We start from the raw sequence: 20,958 nt of genomic DNA on the forward strand, positions 1-20,958 counted from the left end.
ACCTAGACTCGTGAACCTTTCCTCTGGCATTCGTGACTAGCAAGTGCCGTAGAATCTAGAACCCCTTTATGTGACCGCTGAATTTGGCAGGGCAGTGCCGCCATTTTCGGACGCCTCGACAGGGCCGTACCAGCACGCGGGTCCGACGCAGCGCCATACCCGACTACCTAGGAAGGACGCCATTCCCGGAGGGTGCGACAGCGTGTTCTGCGTTACAAGTAATACAAGTATGGGTGGATGAATTAATACATGCTTCGGGTGTGCTTTTTCTCACTCGCTACCTCTACTCAGGATACCATCTCCTGAAGTCACCCCGTAGTCAAACTATGAAATGTAGGTCCTGGCCTAGTCAAGATCGAGGCCATCTACCTTTCTCTTCTGGGCATGGGCCTGTTTCTTCATGCCCCCTTCCGTCTCGAACATTCCTAGGACAGCCTCATTCCGACATGCGGCTGCTATATCCAAGCTAGTTCGCTGTCTGCTGTCCAACTCCATCGGATCGACCCCCTTTTCGACCAGCCTTCTATACACCACAGCCCACTCCCCACGCCGCGCCGCGAGATGCAGCATATTTCGTCCTTCATTGTCCTTAGCCCTGAAATCCGCCCCCGCTTCGACCAACACTTCCCACGCCTGGTCCTGCGCAGGGGCCCACTCTCGCGCCACTTCGTCATGGTGAATATCATCGATCTTTGGCCCCTGTAGTAGCCCAAAAAGCGGCGTTTCCCCTTTGTGGTTCCTCGCATTGATATCGAGGCCGAGCGCGAGGAAGCGCCGGAACAGTTGTGGACAGGCTGTGTGATTCCACACCAGCAGGCGGGCAAGGATGTGAAGTGCGCTGTCGCTGGACGAGCTGTCGATGCTCCCTGGGTCGGCGCCGGCGGAAAGTAGAAGGGTGATGGCATGTTCGCTAATCCCCTGTTGGTTCCAGTTACCCCATAGCCCGGCGAGCGCGTAGTGAAGAGGGGTCTTTCCCATATTGTCCACTTGGTTCAGGAGTGAATTTAATGGATCTGGGCCGAGGAGCGAGTTGAGTGGTTCGTCAAATATATCGGGCGATGTGTAGAGCTGGCGCATCATCACAGCGTGGAAAGCAGTGTGCAGAGCATTACGACCGTGGTCATCGCGCGCCGAGAGGTCAGCACCACGTTTTAGTAGAATGTCGATCAGTAGCGTGGGTTCGGGGTCGTCTTGGTCTTGGTTGGACAAATCCACATGGCTGCAAAACGTTGCGGGATGGCTACAGGCAGCTAGGAGGAGAGTCTGGCCGTTGCTGTCGCGATGTTCGAGGTCAAGATGTTGGAGCTCGAGGAACGGGCCGAATATGCCATGGTCCCGGAGAACCTGGTGGGCCACCGCACGGCGTTCGTAGCCTCGCTTATGCGGCCGATTGAAGGAGCCCCTACCGGGCACGTCCGAGTCGTCCTCGTCCTCAGATGAAATCCACGGCGTTGTACCTGCGGGCGAACTGTCGGGCTTTCGAACCCTGACCTTGCTGTAGGGGTCTACCTCGCGAGCCAAGAGCAGCCTCACCATACTAACACAGGCATTGTGCTCTCGCTCTCCTCGCTTGTCGCCCTTCCAAGCCCCCCGCATTGCTGTCGCGGCGCGATGTAGCGCATGCTGTTCCTGATCCAGCTCGTAGTCGCGTAGCAGCTCCTCGTCCAGCCGGGGTCCGCTTTCTTGTCGATCCGCGTTTTCCGAAGACAACAGCGTTTCTAAGACGCCGACATTCCTCTTCCAGATGGCCGCGAACACGGCTGAGGCATTCACCTTGGCGCCGTGGGCCATCAAGAGCCGGACAGATTCGACATCGTTTACTCCCCGGACAAGACAGCTGGTTTCGTACTTCGTAACGGCGTTGACGTTTGCGCCAGCCAAGATGAGGGCCCTCGCCGCTTGTTTTTGGAACGGGCCACTTTCGTAGTCTCCGTCCTCCAGAGCGACGTGTAGGGCGGTTTCGCCATCCTTATTGCGAACCTCGAGGTCTGAACCGCGCGAGAGGAGATACGGAAGGGCATCGTGCACATGCCACCACTGTTTCCCCAGTGCCAGGAAATGCAGAGGTGATTTCAACGTTCTATACTCCAAGTTAGCTATCACGATACCTCCAAACAGCCCCACAGGTTGACCTACACAGAAGCGTTTAATTTCTCTACCAAGACCCGTAGCACTTCCATGTTAGGAGCGTCACGCATGCAAGCTTTAAGGACAAGCGGAGTGTCACCCCCGCATGGTTTCCAGCTCTTGAGCCACTCGTCATTTTCAACAGTCGCAATATGTTCTTGCGTCGCGATTCTGGCTAGCAACGAGGCGTGTCCGAGGGAAACCAAGGCGTGGAACAGCGTCCGGCCGCCTTGGCCAGTTGCACACGGATCACAGCCTAGCGCCTCGGATGCGGCCTCGACCAGGTCAAACTCGCGGTTCCCGAGAAGCTGCAAGAATAACTTCTCCTGCAGCCTGTTGTCTCCTTTCGCAAGGGTATCGAGAACGACCTCGTGGAAGGCACGCGTAGCGGCTTCGCGTCGTATCTCGGCGCACCGGCGAGTGAAGACCGACTCAGCCGGAGCGTACACGGTTTCAGGTTCGTCGCCGGAAAGTGTTCTGGCGAGGCGGGAGAATAAACACACGGTATAATCCAAGTCGGAGTCAGCCATGTCCTGGAGAAAGCGCTGCAGATATTGACGTGCTGGACCATCCTTTGCCAGGCCACGTTCAGCGAGCATACCAAGAATCTCGTCCAACCTCGTATTAAAGTTTGGGAAATCCTGCCTGTCAAAGTCGGCAAACGTCCGAGGGTCCAATGGTAACTCGTTCTCAATCGCCCATTGTGTTTGGCGGCGGCGGTCTTCCCGCTCAAACCTGGAGCAGGCGTGGAGGAGATCTCGAAACTGGTCTTCGACTTTGGCGCCAGCGTTCAGAAGCAGAGCGGCACCCTCTGGATGTCCCGACAAGCAGGCGTAGTAGAGCGGTGTCCTCAGCTCTTTGTCTCTTGCGTCGATTACGCTTTGCGGGTAGCGGTTTGTTGTCCGTATCGTTGTGAGAAGTAGGCCGAGCACATTGCTCTCTCCCTTCGCCGTAGCGAGATGCAAAGGTGTAGAACCGTTGTACGTTGGAGCTGAAATGTCGGCGCCAGCTTCTATCATAGCGGCCACGGTGGCCGCCGATACTGTGGCGGCAAGGTGTATCGGGCGCTTGCCTTCTTGGTCCGGAAGCTCAAGAGTTTCCTTTTTGCACGCTGCCATCGCCGCCTCGAACAAGGACCTGTCGTAACAGTGCTTGGCCCCAAGAACATGGAACACCGTGTGACCCCAGTGGTTCGCCGCGTTTGGGTCCACGCCTTCTTCAATCAAGTACTCGAACACCGACAGGCAGTCATCAGGACCCTGGCGCATGAGCTCGTGGAGGAGCGTGTTTCCAGCATGGTCGACTTGTGTGGGATCAACTCCGAGCTTCACGAAATGTTGGAAATCCTCCCAGCCCTTTTCGCGGTGCCTCGGGCTATAGTCTGATAGGTCTTTTAAAAGCACGTGAAGGATGGTATGGCCTTTGAAGTCCTTTGTGTCAAGCTTTGCACCGAGCCCCAAGAGCTGAGTTATACTCCTTTCTCGCGGATGCGACTGGCGGCGGTACAGCGTCCGCATTAAAACCGTCCTCCCATCATAGTCCTGGGCTTCGAGGTTCGCTCCTTCGTTAACGAGAAGCTCAACTAAATGCGTATCGTCGGCTACGTGGATTGCCATGTCGCCTTTGTGGTTCCGCTGGTCGACCTTCGCACCCGCGGCGAGCAGGGCGTGGACTACTTCATCCCGAAGCGGGATGTCTCCGAGTGAGACCGCTTTATGCAAGGGAGTATTGCCGTCATTGTCCGGAAGGGTGCAATCAGGGCCAAAGCTTCGAATGAAACGAAGGCAGGTACTGAGATCACATGGCCTGTTAAGCATAACCAAGAGAGGGGTTTCTCCGCCCTTCCCTCGGCGCTTGTTGATATCTGCTTTTCCCTCCTCGACGAGCAACTTGACGATCTCCCATCCTTCCTCCCCGTTCAGTTGGGTGTGGAGGAGCGTGGAGCCGTCCTGAAACTCGCTATTTGGATCGGCACCCGCGCGTAAGAGGAGCCGAAGAAGCGTTGGCCGGCCAGCAGCATGGTGCAGAGGCGTTTTCAGATTCCGGTCGCGCCGATTGATGTCTGCCCCGGCTTGCAAAAGCAGGCCAAGGCCGCGTTGGAGACCACCTGTTTCGGGTTCTGAAGTAGGGTCGCGAGGTCGTCTGGGGAGTGGGGCGCAGAAGGCCTCCAGGGGAGCCACCGAGCCCTGGGACAAGTATTGCGAACTAGCAGAGTCGGCGAACTCGAAGGGCGATGCAGAGCAAAGGATGGTAGCATCTGCCCCGGCTCGAAGAAGCGCTTCGATGGACTCGACATCGTTCTGTGCGCAGGCATTAAACAATGTTGTCAACCCATAGATCTTAGTGTTGACATCTACACCGGGGTGTTGGATCAAACACTTCACTACTTTTGCCTGGCCTGCCCTGGAAGCCCAATAAAGGGCCAGATATACTATTTTGACGTCGAGGTACGGCAGAAAGGCCTCAACGGCCTCAACGTGGCCCGCTTGACAGGCATACATGAGGGCTGTGTGGCCGGTGGTTCTCGGCGCGCGACCGCATCGCCTGCCTGGGTTTTCGCGCGTTTTCCCGGTCAGAGGGTCCACCCCTGCATCGAGCAAGACGGTCACGACAGTGGGATGGTTATTGGAAGCTGCGCGGTGTAGCGGTTTCAGCCCGCATTTGTCGCTCGGGTTAGGATCGACCCCGGCACTGACCAGCAGCTTGATTGCGTCGGCGTGGCCCGCCTCGGCTGCGTGAAATAACGGGGTTTGGCCCTTGCAATCGATAGTGGCAGCGACTGTCGGCCCTTCGCGTCGGAGAAGGAGGTCGAGATACCACGTTAGGCCGTAACGCGCTGCAATGTGGCTGGTCGTCACGCCCATGGTCGCGCGTGGCCACCACGCAATTGTGAGCCAGTATTCGAGCCTGTTCCCCGGCACCAGAAAACCGTCCACGGCCGAGACCAAAGATGGCGATGGCAAACCGTCGCCGAGGGCTCTTGCTGCGTGGATGATCCAGTTCTTGGAGGCGTATTCTGCGAACGGAAACCGGAGACGGAGCCCATTGTGCGCCCGGGGATTGCGAAACACAAATGGGGTGTCGTCCTCGGTCCTTTCGGTGTCAGAATCATCATCTAAGCAACCGGACAACTCCAAGTACCGGATGCAGTACAGTGCCAGCTCTTCGTGTGTTGGACCCGGCAGTAGTTTCGGGATTGAAGACGTATCTGATGCAGACCGTGTCGAGCCAACAAGATATTCGGTCAAGGAATGGTGTACGACCGAGACTGTCTCATCGGGATGGATCTCGAGCAACGGTCCACATGCAACTCGTATTAAAGACTTGGCGCTCTGCAAATCGCGGCTGTCGGTGAGGTTATACGTGACGCGTAGCATTTCTGCCATCTCGATCAAACGAAGTGGGCGGATTGCGTGGGTTGCCCAGCATAAAAGCAGACGCTGGATGTCGTTGGGCACCCCTGAGGCTTTAGCGTGTTCCTCAAGCAAGTTGGCGTACATGGAGTTCAAGTTCGTCGGTAGCCTCTCCAAGGTCTGCCCGACATTGGCGTTCGGTTCGAGAAAGGCGTCCATTGCCAGGTTTGCGAACAGGAACAAGCCTCTGGCGCGTCCAGATACCGCCTCTTTGATCCGGGTGCGATCCTCGACAGCGATATCCAACTTTGATAACTTATCCTCGACAAACGTTGCAATGTCAGTGTCAACGAGTGGCCCCTCTAGCCGAATTTGAAAGGCCGGAAATTCGCGGAGAGCTGTCTCGACGGTAGCTACAGGGCGGCTCGTGACGACGACCTTTACCTGTCCGGGTCTCCATGTCCCCAGTCGCCCCAAGGCTTTCAGGCACTGGTCGTTACGCGGGTCCATCTCGTCCAAGGCGTCCGCAACCAAGTATACCCGAGGCATGTGGGCCAATGCTGTTTCCAAGTGTCTCCAAAGATCGTCGGCGCCGAGACTCTCGAGCGCGCGATTGAGATCAGGACGCTCCTCATCAGTGTAGGCCTTGAGGTCCCTCTGCAGTGGGGGGCTGGACTCGAGGATTTGGTCGAGCCAGTCCCGTAGCATCTGGATCGGTTTGTGGTTCGCGTCGATGATCTGTCGGAAGAAAAAGAAAAGAACAGGACACCCCTCCCTAGCAAGCATTTTCGCGAGGCTCGCAACAAGGACGCTCTTTCCGGCGCCAGGAGCGCCCTTAATCCATAGCAGGCCATGGTCTAGACCAGTGTGCCACTTCTGATAAGTCTCTGTTCCTGTGAGCCATTGGCTAGTCCCTGCGACATGAGAAGCGAGATGTTTACGGAACTCGCCGCCTTCGTGATGGTATGGCGTCGGCTCAAGCCACTGTCGAATGCGATCGATGACGCTGGGTGATTCGGGCAGAACATTGTCGGGGTTGTAAGTTTTTACATCTTCCCTAGTGATGATAGCTAAATCGCCATCGCTTTCGCTGTCCATGTTCGAGGGTACTTTGGCTGTGAACTCCCGTTCCATGGATGTAGCCTTGGATTGGTGGATTGAGCGGGAAAGATGGGTACGAAGTTGGAAGAGGTTGAGGGTGAGATTCTGACTTGGCATGGAAACCTGAGCTCCGGAGGTACCTACATGTCATTCTACGCTCGGTTTCGGAACAAAGCTTCGCCGGTCTGGACTTGGGGTCCGCGGGTCCTGGTGGTTGTGTTGGGTGCGAGTCGTTCTTTCCCAATTAGGTCCCCCAAATTCTCGAGGGGCCTAAAAGTGGAGGGTAAGGTACCTTACAACAAAAAAGGTCAGACACCGAAACTGAGCACTCTTTATTAGGTGCCGTAGGTAAGATATTGTGACAAATCTCCTCTGGACCCAGGATAGAGAACGATCACAGCGAGGATCGGGTGAGATATTCGTTTCTGCAAGACGACCGTAATACATGGGCACAGAAGGGCAAGGATTGTGTATTATTGCAGAGGATCACCAAGGTCGAGGGGAGGGGGGGGGAAGGAGGGGGGTTCGAACCAGGCTGGTGGGTGAGGGATGTCCGGATCGAGTTAAGGCGATATGGGCATACGGGCATATCGTAGAGCAGTTCCGAGAGCGGTTGCGGTTGTGGATGATGATGCACATGGTGGGTGGCTAGCAGGCACGGACGACGGAGATCACGGAGATTTGAATGGCGCCCCGGACCGGGTGAGCTGGGTGAGCCCGGGGTCATAAGGGGAGGCGTGGTGATCATAAAAGGTCGGATTTTAGTTGTGAAACTCAAACCTGAATCTCGGGCCTAAGCTTTAAACGGCCACGCCGAATCTAAGGTACCGTAGGTACCTACCTACCTAACCAACAGTCCGCACCAGGCGACCGAACACACTCCCCACCGCCACCGGCTCCCTTCCCTTCCACCCAGCCATCCAGCAACTACTTACTCAAACAAGACCTCAGACAAGCGCCTTTTTGCTTCTACATCATCCCAGTCCACAATAATCCGGTCCTTGGACTCCCTCATCTTTCTCTCCACAAAGGGCTCCAGAGCCGCCCTCTCTTCGTCCGTCAACATGTGCAATCTCGTCTTCCACAAATCCTGCTTCAAGACACCGGCCACCCGCTCGCCGAAGAATCTCTCATCCAAGAACTTCCAATACACCATATCAAACGCCCAGCTCTTCCTTGCGCCGTAGCTCAGCCAGAACCGACCGGTCTCCCAACTCTCACGCATATACGTAGACAAAGGGACTGGCAGAGCAGCTAGCTGGTTCGCCCCGCCGTTCGGGACCATGCCCTCAGCCCGTTCCATAGCCGCAAACCACGTCTTCAGGCGCCCCTCGTAGATGCGCGTCCAGTCATCCACGCCGGACGGCCAAGTCTCAGCCAACTCGAGAAGCAGCCACCAGGGGGGGTCGAGGGCGAACTGGGTCGGGGCCGCGTACGCAAACTCCCAGTCAATCACAGCCACGAGGTCGTCGGCCTCGCTAAGCAGCATGTTTCCAGCGCGTAGGTCGTCACCCCACAGCCGAAAGGCACCTGACCCATCCGGGGCCGGGGCGAGCTTCCTGAACCGACCAGAAACGCTGCGCGATTGGGCAGACCAGTCATCCTCGGCAAAGCCAAACGACGAGAGACGGCCCTGGCGGGCCAGACAGCGGAAGACCTGGCGCGCGACGAACTTGTTGCGGCAGTCGTCGGGCGACTCCACCGCGTCGTTGTGCTGGAAGGCCAGCTGCGCCAGGTGCATGTCGGCCAGGGCGGCGTACCACGCGTCCGCCGTGCCGTACGTCGTGCCCGCCGGTGGCAGCACGCTCCGGGGGACATTGGCCAGCCGCACCATGTCCGTCATGTTGTGCGTCAGCGGCCGCCCAGCGATGGCGTATGAGCTGTTGTTGCCCTTCTCCATGTCGTCGACCTTGCCTCCACCCTCAACCTCAACCTCGACCAGCCCTCCGATCCGCGGGAAGGTAAGCCGGGAAAGCTGCAAGAGACAGCTAGCGGCCTTGCCCCAGAGGTCCTCGAGCGTGGCTTCAGGCAAGTCTGGATTGAGGACGTGCGCCACGCTCGGGTCGTCGTTGGGGGTCGTCAGTCGAGCCGACACTGATGCTCCCGCGGCACTCGATGTGTTGGAGGATGACGAATGGTCCAACGGTGGGGTCCTGACCGTAAAAGAAGTGCTGAGGCACGGGTATTGAAGTGTTATTTGCGATGTAGTTTGCCGTAGCGGCCTCTTGGAGCGTCTTTTCGACCGGGAACTGGACGAGGTTGGGACATGGAAGCCGGACCATGACATCCGGCCTAGGCGAGACTCCATCAAGACGGACTCTGTAGAGGATATTGAAGCCACCGACGACCAATGGCGACACAAGTGTGGCCGGTATCCCAAAGCGCTGTTTGGCAAGACGCACGCTCGACCTCCCGACAAGTGACTTTCAGACGCATCTGCTTCAGCGACTTGTCCGAGTCTTCATCATTCTTGTCCCATACCAGGTTATCGAGCTCCTCTTGCCCGTCATACATTATCCTGCTTTTACTGTGGTGTTAGCAGGATCGATGAGCTGAGGGTGTGGGATATCGACGTGATGGTTTGGTGTTCTCGAGCGAGATCCAACCACAGCTGCGGTGTGGCGGTGAGTCCGAACACGCGCTTGTGAACAGGCCACCAATGAACGTGAGGCTATGTATCAATCTCGGTGAAAAGCATGGGAGGCAGCATCGTTATCAGCACGCCGGGCCTTGGAGGATCGTGGAAGAGGCGCGGTGTCTCCGCGTCGTCCGCAAAAACTAGAATAAGGGGAAGATGAAGATTCATTTGCGAAGGCTATAAAAGTCAGACCCAACTCCTCTCCCATATGCAATCTAGGTAACTACCTAGTAGTCCACACCACGCGACTGAGCAAACTCCCCGTCACCATTCACTTCCTCGTCTGACCCATCGCCTGCTGGTACAGCTGCTCGTAAGGAATCGACGCGCGCACTGGCTCAGAGATCCGAGTGACACGCTCCTCCCTTTTGATCCTTTCCTCATACACGGCGATGGTCGACCTCCGCTTATCGATCGTGCCCAGATCGCGCCTGTACTCCTTATCCTTCCCCGCCGCCTTGGCCTCCTCGGCCCGCTTGATGTCCTCGTCAAGCTTGATCCTGAGGTTCCGCAGCGTAATCCTCGCCCTAAACCCGTCAAGGTTGATGCCGGACTCTTCGTGGTCGTGCTTGATGCTCGCGCGCGGTATCAGGCTCTCGGCCCTGCCCGCCGTGGCGATCATGCCGCCGAGCAGGAAGGTCTTCATGACCTGGGCGAGGCGCCGGGCGTTGATCCCGCCCAGGTCGTCGGCCTTCTTGCCGAAGACGCGGTGGGGGTGGCCGGCGACGTCGGGCCGGTTGTAGGCCGGCAGCTTGCTCTCGGGGTCGAGGACGCCCATGGCGCGCATGAAGTCGTCGCCGACGGCGCCGACGGCCGCGCAACCGTCGTAGGCGATGACCTTGATCCGCGGGGCGGCGTCGCTGAACGGCATCTCCGTCTTCCGGAGCTCGTTGAAGTCCGCCGATGTCTTGTCCAGCCCGAGCCGCGTGTTCAGGTACCAGTCGACGTTGAGGAAGTCCATGAAGGGCCAGTTGAAGGGGTCCCAGTAGAACTTGAACTCCTGCCGCATCCACAGCCACTCGAGGTGGGCGCCGATGGGCCCGTACTGGAACATTTCCTTCATGAAGGTACCCGGAAGCCTGGCGGCTTTGGCCGCCTCTCGGGACCAGGTGTCGGACGTGAGCTTGTGGGCCGCCAGGTGGTTGGTGTAGTTGGCGGCCTGCTTGAGGTTGAACTTGTTGTTTGCCATGTCTTTCACCGGCTTCAAAGTCACCTTGACTTTGGGCTTGCTACTTTTGCCGCTCTGAGCCGCCTGCTCCGTGGCCTCGACCTCGTAGCCTCCCTGGGAGATAAACTTGGTGAAATTATACTTCATAAAGTCCGCTGTCTTGTCTTTCCTGTCAAAAAACTCTCCAATGTCCTGAAGGGACGAAATCATGAGAGCTGTAACGTTGGATTTGGATCTAAGAACGTTGGTGATCACCGTTTTCGCGTCGGGAAGCTCGAGATTGGGGGGATTCCACGGTGCTCTGTCAAAAGTAATGTTCTTGAGACTGTAGAAGAAGACCCCAGAGTGTTGGCTCAAGTTATCGGTGCCAACACTACCCACCCCGACGGGAAGATGCTCCAGACCAACCAGGCGGAGGATAGTGCGCAGGAATCTGGCACGCTGGTAGGCAGGCTCATGGTTGGCGACGAAGCCGACAAGCTCGATAGCACCCATGCGGTGCATTTCGGCGAGGAAGATGATAGCCAATAGGTCATCGTAGTCCTGCTCGATATCTGTGAAAACAAAAATGCGAGGTTTATCCTCTGCTTTGCGGTTCTTGACGAGGTTGACGAGCTTTCGGTAAGTCTGGTGGTGCTCCTTGTGGGCGACATCACTTTCCTTGAAGGGAATGGACGGGCCGCTCGATTTGGATGTGCCATTACCACTAGCGCGAGGATTGGAGGTTGTGCTCGCGCGTGTGGGTAGCTTCTGCGACCTGGTCGATTCTGCACCACCCTCGGCGGCAGGCCCGTTGCGAACCCTCGGTGCGGTGGAGGCGTTAGCGGGAGTGGACGTTGCTCTGGCAGGCAGCTGCCTCCGTGTGCCCTGTGCATTGGAAGTGGTAGTGGCCTTAGCTGCGCCCTGTGTGTTGGGAGCGGCAGGTGCCTTAGCTGGGCGGCGGCCACCTGAAGTCTGGTTGCCGGAACCAGTGGAAGACATGGCGGAGTTGGCGAGTTCGGAAGTTTTGGATGAAGAGTGTTATTAGTCGGGGCAAGAAGAAAGACTGTCCTGGGCAGGGGCGGTGTCCGGCACCGAGATATCAAGACAGTAAGTGCGACTTGAAGATGGAGAGAGGAGGATGGGGATGAGGTTGGTCTGGTGGGTGATGGCAGTCGAAGCCATACTCTTAAATGCTACCACGCCCAAAGCAGTCACGAGCGCGGTCCGTTGGGCCGTCCGACCAGCCAACAGTGTCATGATGGCTCGAGCAGGCCATATCGGCAGGCAGCAAAGGAGGAACAGGCCGACAGCAAGGACGACAAGGTCACGGAGGGCCCTGTTGGATCTTGTGAAACTGTTGCGCCATGAAGACGGCAGCGATGATATGATAAGAATGACCATTATGGACCGGTATGGCCATCATGGCCGGTCAGATCAGGGAAAATAGGCACCCTACGCAGGTGACCCAGGGGGTGTGATGCTAAAAGAAATACTGGTAAGGTGGAAATAGTGGGATACGGAGTTGGAGCTGGGGGGATAACGTCGGCACGTGTATTGGGCGTGCTGGGGCTTCAATGACGACTGCATGAGGCCAAAATTGGGACCCATACTCTGGCGGCTGGTTTAACGAAACTAGGCTCTTCTTCTTGGCCATGATCCTGCGGAGTAGGCACACGTGGATGTGGCCAAGAGGTCAAGAATGAATCGATGAAAATTATGAAACTTGTGGGGACAGACGAGAACTTTCATGTTCCAGAATATTGAAAGTGGAACTGAAATCTGGATTCGAAGCGGGAAGGGAGCGGCACAGCGGGAGCGGGAGATTTTGCCGAAACCAGCTGAAAAAAGTGCTTCCTCGGCAAGCACTTGCACCGACACCAGTCGGAGGTTGTCTTGTTTCAAAATCTGCGGGTGTCCTTGAGATCCGGAACACCTGAAATCGGACGCAATCAGAGGGCGGCACGGCGTTTCTCAGTGGCCTTCCACAGGCCTCAGGCTTCCTTTCTTGGACGCTTTTTTTTTGTTTCCGCCGGCGCGCGGCGTCTATCTGCTGACTCCTGAATTTTCGAACTGAGCGTTTTTCTTGTTGAAGTTAGGTAATCTTGAAATGCTGACTTCCACGGCAAGCTAGGACCAAGAATAGGTAGCCACAAAGAAGCGAGCGGCGAAGTCGCCCTCTGTCCCTGTGATTATTACCGCAGCGGGAATCTGTAGGGCGCTGTTAGGCTTACATTTCCTGTAAGGCTTAGGAAGAAAGTTTTGACAAATTGTTTTGTAAGGCTTACAGAAGCAATAAGCCTTACGAGATTTGTTGGCCTTCCCACCCATTTTAGGTAGCAAGCCCAGTACAACCGCTAAACCTGTCCGCTGATGTACGCCTGGAATGTACAGAACCCAGAATTTACAGACGGTACTATAGGGGATACTACAGGTCCTCCTTTCCAGCCCGCGTCCCTGTACCCGTACCCGGGCCACCCTACACCCACCCCAGCCCTGTACCCACGCGCCTACCCTACACCCGTACGCCCACCCTATACCCGTACCCGTACCTACCCGGCACCTACCCCAGCCCTATATCTGTACCTACCCGATACCCGGCACTCGCTACCCTGTATACCCACCCGGTACCCGGTACTATACCCAGTATATACTATTTAGATACTAGGGATATAGTTGTAATTATTATATCTATATATATAATTGACCGATCGCTCGATGCTATATATTGAAAGGGTTACTTACTAGTAGTAGGTAATTACCTATAGAGGTATATACTGCTAGTTAGAGGATATTATAGGAGTATACCGGTTGGGAGATATTGTAGGAGTATACCGGTCGATATTGGAATATATTGTGATATTACGATTAAATAATAATAGGATGTTATTTATAAGTTTGTTTAGCGAGCTACTTAGTAATAGATACCGATAACTTAATCTATATAAGCTGCGATTCATCTATAAATATACTCGGGGTTCTAAATTACTATCTTACTATTGTACCTACTATATCGGCTACTATTAGTTAATACTAGGGATAGTAAAATAGGGGACTAGGAAATAGATAATAATATAACTATATATTCTAATAATACCTAACTTCTAAAAGGGTAGAGGGTTATACTCACTTATATAATTACAGTATATATACCTCCTAATCTACCTATATAATCCTAATATCTGTAATCTATACTATACATAGGTATATAGGGTAAATGGTAGTTACTCTATTAATAATAGTATTGTCCTTTATCTCTATAATCTCTAAGTTAAGGAGATAGTACTAAGTAAAGGTACGGTTAACCGGGGTTAGTATAATAAAGATATACCGGTCTTCAAGATTATCGAGAATAAAGATATAGTCTATATACCTGAATCTAGTAGTACTGTTATAAACAAACTAGATAAAGTCGCCTATATTAAAAGTAAAGCGGTTATTGGATTCCCTATTAGAGATAGAGGTTAGTACTCTATATTAAGGGAGTCCCTATTATTTGATATAGGGGGTTGGCCCTAGAGGGTATATCACTGATAGTAGAGAGATAAGTACTAGCTAAGACTTACTAAGTAGTAAAAAGGTAAAAGAATATAATAAAAGCTTAATACTATAGAAAAATACCAAGGTGGTAATAGGTATAAGCTACTATACTAACAGTTTACTATAGTATAAAATATACTCTTTTAGAATTCTAAGTAAAATCTATTAAGGGCTTATAGGAGATTAAGATAACCTTTATAGTAAATCTAACTCCCTATACTTACTTATAGAACTTTAGCAGGCTCAATAGCTGCTAGGCTACTAAAGATACTCGTTATTAAAGTTATAAGTCTATTTTATATAGTATTTTAGTATTTAAGACTCGACCGTTCTTTAGAGGTAGGGAGCTTTCTTATATATAGGTATAGCTAGAGGAGAAGGGGCTACTTTTATAGGGGATTAAGTAGAGAATCTCGTATATAAACCTTATAATAAAAGTCTATATAATACTTATATATTCGATAGATAAAGTTAAGGCTAGTAATATTGTCTATTATCTAGTAGATATAATTACTAGCTTTGGTATTAGACCTTATCGCTATATAGCAATTTAGATACTAAGCTATTAACTCTCCTTCTATACTTATAGGCTTAAAGGGGTACTGGTACTGGCAGGCTTAAGGGGGTGCTGGTACTAGTAGGTATAGGGGTAAAATAGTATATACCGATTAGTAAAGCTGAACTTCCAGAACTATTAAATAGTCCGGCTCTTAAAGAAAAAGGGGTGCTATACCGGTTTCCTATACTTATACTAATAGGCTAGCCAGATCTAGTTATACTATACTAATATTATATTAAGATTACCGGATTTCTATAAGAGCTGGTTATTGTTATTAGCTAGGTATATTATAGTAACCTATTCATTAGGGATCTAGTTAATTATAAAGGGTAAGATATAGTTCCGGTTTACTAACTACTTACTATTAACCTTATAGTTATTACTCTCTAATAGAGCCTCTTAAAAGTTATCCTAGTCTATATAGGAAAGAATTTTATTAAATAGAGTTAGGTATTACTAATATAGCAATTATATCTCTATAGTTAACTCTAGATCTTTATACTTAAATATATTATAAAGTATAAGCTATAACATCTCTTAGAAGTTAACCTTTATAAGTAGTACCTTTTTAATATTAAAATAGTTTATTTTATAGATATAAATCTTAAAGTATCTAGGGAATACTAGGGTTAGTAAATCTATCTCAGTAAAACCAATTAGAGGTTAGTATAGTAGTAGGAGCACCCTATCATACCCTACTAGCTGCTAAGAGGTTTCTTTTTTTTACGTAAAGATTTCCCAGATATAGAGTCCCTCAAACTTAGCTTACCGATATAGATTCTCGTCTATTAGGATATTACAGTTTACAGGAAGTATATATTCCTCTATAAATATTATATAATATACGCCGATATAGATGTTGGGCCGGAGGGTATTATTCTAGTACTAAAGTACCTAACCCGAGTTATCCGTTTCTAATAATAGAACCTCTTCAACCGGTTAAAGCCCTAGAGTTCCGGCCTGTAATATATTAGCTAAGCTAGCCGATGTTACTGCTATAAAGAGATATAGCTAATTAAATAGATACTATATCCGGTAGATAATATATGCTAAATCCGCCCGGTCCTCTCGAGAGATGTAACCTCCTATTGTTATAGTATTGCTCTTAGTAATTATAGTTATTACCTTGATAACTAACTCGACCGGTTCTCTCCCTATAGTACCTTCTACCTATACTAGAAATCTTGGCCGAATATACTTTTGTTTAAGCTAGTAAAGAAGAAAAGCTGGGGCAATAACTGCCTATTACCTATAGTAGGATATCTTATAGCTAGATAAGTAGTGGATAGATAACTAGAGGTAAGTCTACCTAGGTAGGAACGGCTAGCTCTAGAGCTTAATAGTATACTCTATCCGGGCTAATTTAATAAGAATACTATTATATAGTAAGAAATATATTAAGTTGTTAAGACTGTTAAGTTTAGAGTATCCTAGATCTAGGGGGTTAGCTATAACTAGGTCTAAAGCCGGTAATAGGTAATAAAGTATCGGAACCTGCTCGGCTAAGCCCTATTATAAGCTATATTATTTATAGTCTAAGCTAGTTTATAGAGAGTATAGTATTTACTATATCTCTAGTAGTTGGAAATAGTATTAGCTATATATAATATAGTTAAATTTAAACATTATATTAGGGTTAACCGCCTATTAACTAGAGCTAGCAAAGTAGTAGTAATAAAACTTATATATCTGGGGGCCTTTAATACCTTCGTTTTCGGCTACCTATAGTATATCTGCGATATAGTATATTGTGAATATATAAAGCTGGGTTAGGGTATTATTAATGTTAACTACTATTAACTTAGTATCTAGCTAGGCTATAGTTTTTAGGGCTTTAATAATATCGCTAAAGTTGGATGTGTAGGGCCTGTGAATTTTGGTATTAGCGGGCTATCAAGCTACCTATTAAATCTAGTAGGGTAAAGAACTATTATTTACCTAAATATAAGAGGAAATATATTACCGGATAATAGGTGCTCCTTTCTAGTAAGGCTAGCTAGGGTAAAGTAAAACCCTATTAGTATATAATATAAGTTCTAGAATATACTAAAGCTATCGATGAAATCGAAATGTAGGAAAGATATAATAGGTATATTACCCTTTACTTAATCCTAATCTTCCTTAAATATTTATTAACTAAAATAATAAAGTTCTAGCTCTCCCTAGATAGGATATATATAATAGAGTAGCCGGACCTCCTAGACCTCTTAAGCCTATTAGATATAATTAGCCTCCTAGTAGATTACTAGTATATAGTAATATTTATACTATTTGTCTAGCTGGTACTTTGGAATAAATATAGGTTTATTATATTTCGGAAATAGCTCTAGTAAGGACCTTTATATATATCGAGGTAGCTTCTAACCTAGGTTATTATATACTTTGCTGGTATACTAGTCGATATATATATAGAGGTAGCTATATATACTTATCTCTAGGATATAGGCTAAGGTAATAGTAAGAATAAGCTCTCGATTAGTCTATAGTAGGTCGATAGCAGTACTAATAAGTTCCTAGTTAAGGTTACTAAACCTATATACCTCTTAGATCTATAAATAGAGTCGGTTAGGTTCTATAATATAGAGCTTTATATAGTAGTCGAACCTAACACTATATATATAGCCAATATATAGATTTAATACCTTATTAAACTCGTCGTTAATCTTATAGTACATCCAGTTACAATCCCTAAGCATATAGCGGTAATATACCTAGTTAGATAGAAATACTACTAGTTCTTACTCTCTAGGAATAACGATATAAACAAAGTAGCCGGATATAGTATAGACTAATAATAACCAAATATATAATTTAAATAGCTTATATAGGTTATTAATAAAGAGTCTAGGGCCTGAGTATACCTTATATCTAATATCTAATTTAATAAGGTTCTTAAAAATAGTTAGAGGGTCGAAGAATGTTAATTGTATTATAGGCTTCGGTAGGTTCTTAAGGTTACTGCTAGTCTCGCTAAGTTGGTCTATATAGAGCTTTGCGTTATCTGCCTCCCTAGCTATAGTATATATTTCGGTGCTCTTCGGTGCTCTCTCTACCTTTCTTATAGGTAATCTGGGCGGCTGCTCTAGTAGTTGTAGCGGTAGTGGTTTTAGCCTCTAGGAGGGTATATATAGCCTTAACTTTATACCGTTCCTCTAGCTTTAGGCTAGCTAGTATAGTAGGGAGTTTCAAGATATTAAGGGGAATATTAGCCTTATATATATATATTATTAGCATCTAGCTATATATACAATTACAGAGGGTAGAGAGCTGTTTAGACAGGCTCTATATTATAGTTAGTATATTATTATCCTTATTATAAATAAGGAATAGAAGCTTCTAAAGCAATACCTAGTTTTAGCAACTAAGCTTAGTAAGGTTAGTAAATATAGTAAGGGCTTTCTCAAATATAGTAGTCTAGATAAACTTATTCTGGTATATCGGAACTAGTACTAATATATCTTTAATATTAGGGTATAGAGGAGGCACTTTAGTAGTAACTTCCTTTAAAATCTTATTAATATTAAAGGGAATATTATTAGAAGGTTACCTACTAACTTAGATATACTCCTTATATTTACTAGCCCTAAGGGCATTATTAAGTTCGATTACCGAATATACTATATAAGCTATAGCCTTCTTAAGATTGCTATTGCAAAGAGTATTAGCATTAATAATAGCTATTATCCATTATTAGTACTAGGCCCTAGAGGCACTATAATAGGAAGAACCTAATAGGGGGTATCTAGATACCTTTATTTTCTAAGTTAGATTCGGATACTATAGCTTTAAGTTTAATAGTATTTAGGTTACTATTAGTACTATCGCTATTACTATTCTCAACCCTAGGTAGTATAAAGTTAGAGAATACCTCGGGGTTAGTTTCAGCTCTATTATCTTTATCGTTGCTAGTAGTGAACTGGGGCAACGAGCTCCCTCTGACCAGAGGGACATAGGGTCTGGAATTTTCGTTTTTCCGTTTCTTCGTCGCATTCGTCCGCCTAGGGCGTCCTTGTATTTAGTTAGAGGCTCAAGCCCTCTTAGAGTTTACGGGGCATACAATTCTATTTCTTTTTCCGTACTTGTTGAAGTGACCTCTTTTTGCAGTAGTTATAACCGCGGCCTTCTAACCAGAAGGCTACGTACGCAGGTGCATTGATTCTACAGTCGTAGGATCTGTAGTATTGAAGATTGTTCTCTAAGCTAATTCCTCCCTTATATAACATTAACATTACAACGTGTATGTGGTACGTAACTTACTATAAGTGTTTGGTGGTATGTATGGTTTTGAGGTATATCGCTACTTTAAATAGGGGCTTAATCGGGGAGGAGCTTTGCTCTAGGTCTAAACTGGGCTATAGAACCTTCTGACCAGAAGGACAATTCGTTGAGAGGACGGATTTAGTTACGAGAGAATTTATAAGGTAGAGGCTGTAAGACTCGAAAAATAACGACGAAACCTCTAATAAAGGATTAAGGGTTACTAATCTGGCCGAACTAAGCTTAAAGGAGAAAGGCTCCGCTAACTTATTAATAAAAACGATAATCGGATCCCTAAGAGATTCTTCTAACTAGTAGGCGATCGATACGCGAAAAGCGATCGGTCTATTATAGAGAAGTAGGATAATAGAATCCGGAATAACAATCTTTGGATAACCGATATAATATTTAACTTCTTATTTACCTCCTCGAGGTAGGTTTAACCTTAGTTTAGCCGACTTTTCTCTACCTAGTATAGCTTATTTTAAACGGATTAATAACAATAATAATTATAGTATTCGGCTTAGCTAAGCAAACTTACTAGGGTATCTATAACCTCCTTCGGAATATATATTAGGAAGGATACTATTAGTTTAAGAAGATAGATAATTACTGGAGCAATATAGTTAGAGGGTAAAGATCTAAAAAGGATGGAGGGTTGTGGACTCGGTATATAGGAAGGAATCAAAATCCGTATTAGAATTCGATAGTATGTATCTCGATCGAAATCGGATAAACGGATATTTACTACCTTTATATAACGTAAATACCTCTACTAACTAGCCCTCCCTCTAGATAAGTAGCGATCTCAATAGACGGTACTCTAATTTTAATACTAGCCTCTATATAAACTACCATATTAGTTAATTTAGATACTCTAGCCTCTAAGCTTTTAGTAACTAATACTCCTTAAGCCCGTTTAATCGATAAGATAGCGGATTAACTCGCTAAGATATTCCGGAACCTATTCCTCAGCTAGTTAGATAACAGCCTATCCGGACCTTTTAAAGGGTATAAATCTATACTCTACTTAGAACGATTCGGAAAAGCCTTCTGTAAGTATAGCGGGGTAGAAGAATACGATAAGATCCTATACTTCCTACAATAGTATAACGATAACCTTTAAGAGATTATTGATAATTAGGATAAAGATAAGAAAGATATCTAGGTTTATTTCGAGGTAACGGTTAAAGAAAGATAGTAGTAGAACGATTTCTATAAGAATAATTTAATTAAAGAGTTTAACCGAGCTATTAAGGGTACCTACGGCCTGGATACTTAAAGTATCTATAACTATTTGGAAAAGGTTAAGGTCCTCCTAACTAGAGTATTAAAGAAGAAGAAGGTTTATATAAAGATTAATGCTGTTAATAAGATCTGGGATAAACTACTAGGTATATTCTAAGCTAGGTATAGACTATATTAGAACTTCAAAGATAATGTTAATTTCCTCGAATAGTCCAAGTTCTATAACTTCCTTTAGAAATGTTTATATAACGGTATAAATGTAGGTACTATATTCTATAAACTTGAGCCTAAATTAGCTAAAGTAAAGTAGGGTAGTATTATTAACTAGTTTACTATAGTTATAAAAAGTTTACCTACTATGATATTTATATCTACTTCCGATATCTAGATAGGCTTGGATTGTAAATAGGATATTAACGATTTAATAGCTGGTTTAGAGGAATTAAGGATTAATAAGTTCTATCTCGAGAAAGGTTATGTTAGAGTAATCGAGAAGTTTAGAACTATTAGAACTAGGATCTCTAATACTAAAGTAGAAGAATTTAGAACCTATATATAAAGTGCCTACAGAGGTTGAGATAGCTATAATAGTAGCTACTCTAGAGGCTTAGGGAGAAACGAAGAGGGATTTAAACCTAACTCTAGATCTCAGAACCCTTTAGACTGTTACTACTACGGCCTTACTACCTACTTTATTATTGGATATCCAACCCTTTCTAAAGATATCTATAAAGGATTAGTAGAAAAAGAGGGTTTTAATTAGTTTCTTAAAAGTAGTAGTTATATTAGTATATAATAATATCGGGTGGGAGTAGACCGAAACGATATAGATAAAGCAGCTAACTACGGAGATTAGATATATATTGTTCGAGCTTATACTTTTAGATGCCCTAATCTGACTAGCTAGGGACTATACTAAGACTGGTATACAGCCTACAGATCGAAGTAGGGGCGGGAGTATAAGCCCGATATTAGTTTGATTACTAAC

At 47.7% G+C, this 20,958-nt stretch overlaps 5 protein-coding genes across 5 annotated transcripts; all 5 read right to left on the reverse strand.

Moving 5' to 3' along the window:
• Positions 1-177: 177 nt before the first annotated feature.
• B0H64DRAFT_354419 (putative ankyrin repeat protein) lies at positions 178-6,662 on the reverse strand. The gene is made up of 2 exons (XM_062801535.1): positions 2,137-6,662; positions 178-2,080 (listed from the first exon to the last, which is right to left on the reverse strand). Exons 1-2 carry the CDS (start codon positions 6,612-6,614, stop codon positions 346-348), a joined length of 6,213 nt encoding a protein of 2,070 aa, XP_062662268.1. The 5' UTR covers positions 6,615-6,662; the 3' UTR covers positions 178-345.
• An 850-nt stretch (positions 6,663-7,512) lies between these two features.
• Positions 7,513-9,146, reverse strand: B0H64DRAFT_422494 (uncharacterized protein; the record flags this gene model as incomplete). Its single annotated transcript, XM_062805566.1, has 3 exons — positions 9,006-9,146; positions 8,740-8,965; positions 7,513-8,675 (listed from the first exon to the last, which is right to left on the reverse strand). The coding sequence occupies exons 1-3, from the start codon at positions 9,093-9,095 to the stop codon at positions 7,513-7,515; spliced, it is 1,479 nt and encodes a 492-aa protein (XP_062662269.1). The 5' UTR covers positions 9,096-9,146.
• Positions 9,147-9,365: 219 nt separating this feature from the next.
• On the reverse strand, positions 9,366-11,377 carry B0H64DRAFT_354421 (uncharacterized protein). The gene is made up of 2 exons (XM_062801536.1): positions 11,145-11,377; positions 9,366-11,069 (listed from the first exon to the last, which is right to left on the reverse strand). Exons 1-2 carry the CDS (start codon positions 11,366-11,368, stop codon positions 9,491-9,493), a joined length of 1,803 nt encoding a protein of 600 aa, XP_062662270.1. The 5' UTR covers positions 11,369-11,377; the 3' UTR covers positions 9,366-9,490.
• A 3,625-nt stretch (positions 11,378-15,002) lies between these two features.
• On the reverse strand, positions 15,003-15,344 carry B0H64DRAFT_318579 (uncharacterized protein; the record flags this gene model as incomplete). Its single annotated transcript, XM_062800395.1, has 2 exons — positions 15,003-15,078; positions 15,235-15,344. Coding segments are annotated over 2 exons (186 nt in total), but the record flags the coding sequence as incomplete, so codon positions are not given.
• A 2,130-nt stretch (positions 15,345-17,474) lies between these two features.
• Positions 17,475-17,699, reverse strand: B0H64DRAFT_316713 (uncharacterized protein; the record flags this gene model as incomplete). Its single annotated transcript, XM_062800298.1, has 1 exon — positions 17,475-17,699. One exon carries the CDS (start codon positions 17,697-17,699, stop codon positions 17,475-17,477), a length of 225 nt encoding a protein of 74 aa, XP_062662272.1.
• Positions 17,700-20,958: the final 3,259 nt, after the last annotated feature.

The sequence above is a fragment of the Chaetomium fimeti genome (genome assembly GCF_033439085.1).
Source record: "Chaetomium fimeti strain CBS 168.71 chromosome Unknown B0H64scaffold_2, whole genome shotgun sequence".
In the NCBI taxonomy this organism is placed as follows: domain Eukaryota; kingdom Fungi; phylum Ascomycota; class Sordariomycetes; order Sordariales; family Chaetomiaceae; genus Chaetomium; species Chaetomium fimeti.

Excerpts from the sequence above, each read along its gene's own strand:
- B0H64DRAFT_354419 (XM_062801535.1), bottom strand. The coding sequence starts at position 6,614 with ATGGAACGGGAGTTCACAGCCAAAGTACCCTCGAACATGGACAGCGAA. Across the intron at positions 2,081-2,136 it reads GAGAAATTAAACGCTTCTGT|AACGTTGAAATCACCTCTGC; the intron begins GTAGGTCAACCT and ends CTTGGAGTATAG.
- B0H64DRAFT_354421 (XM_062801536.1), bottom strand. The coding sequence starts at position 11,368 with ATGTCTTCCACTGGTTCCGGCAACCAGACTTCAGGTGGCCGCCGCCCA. Across the intron at positions 11,070-11,144 it reads GGTGGTGCAGAATCGACCAG|CGGCCCGTCCATTCCCTTCA; the intron begins GTCGCAGAAGCT and ends ATCCAAATCGAG.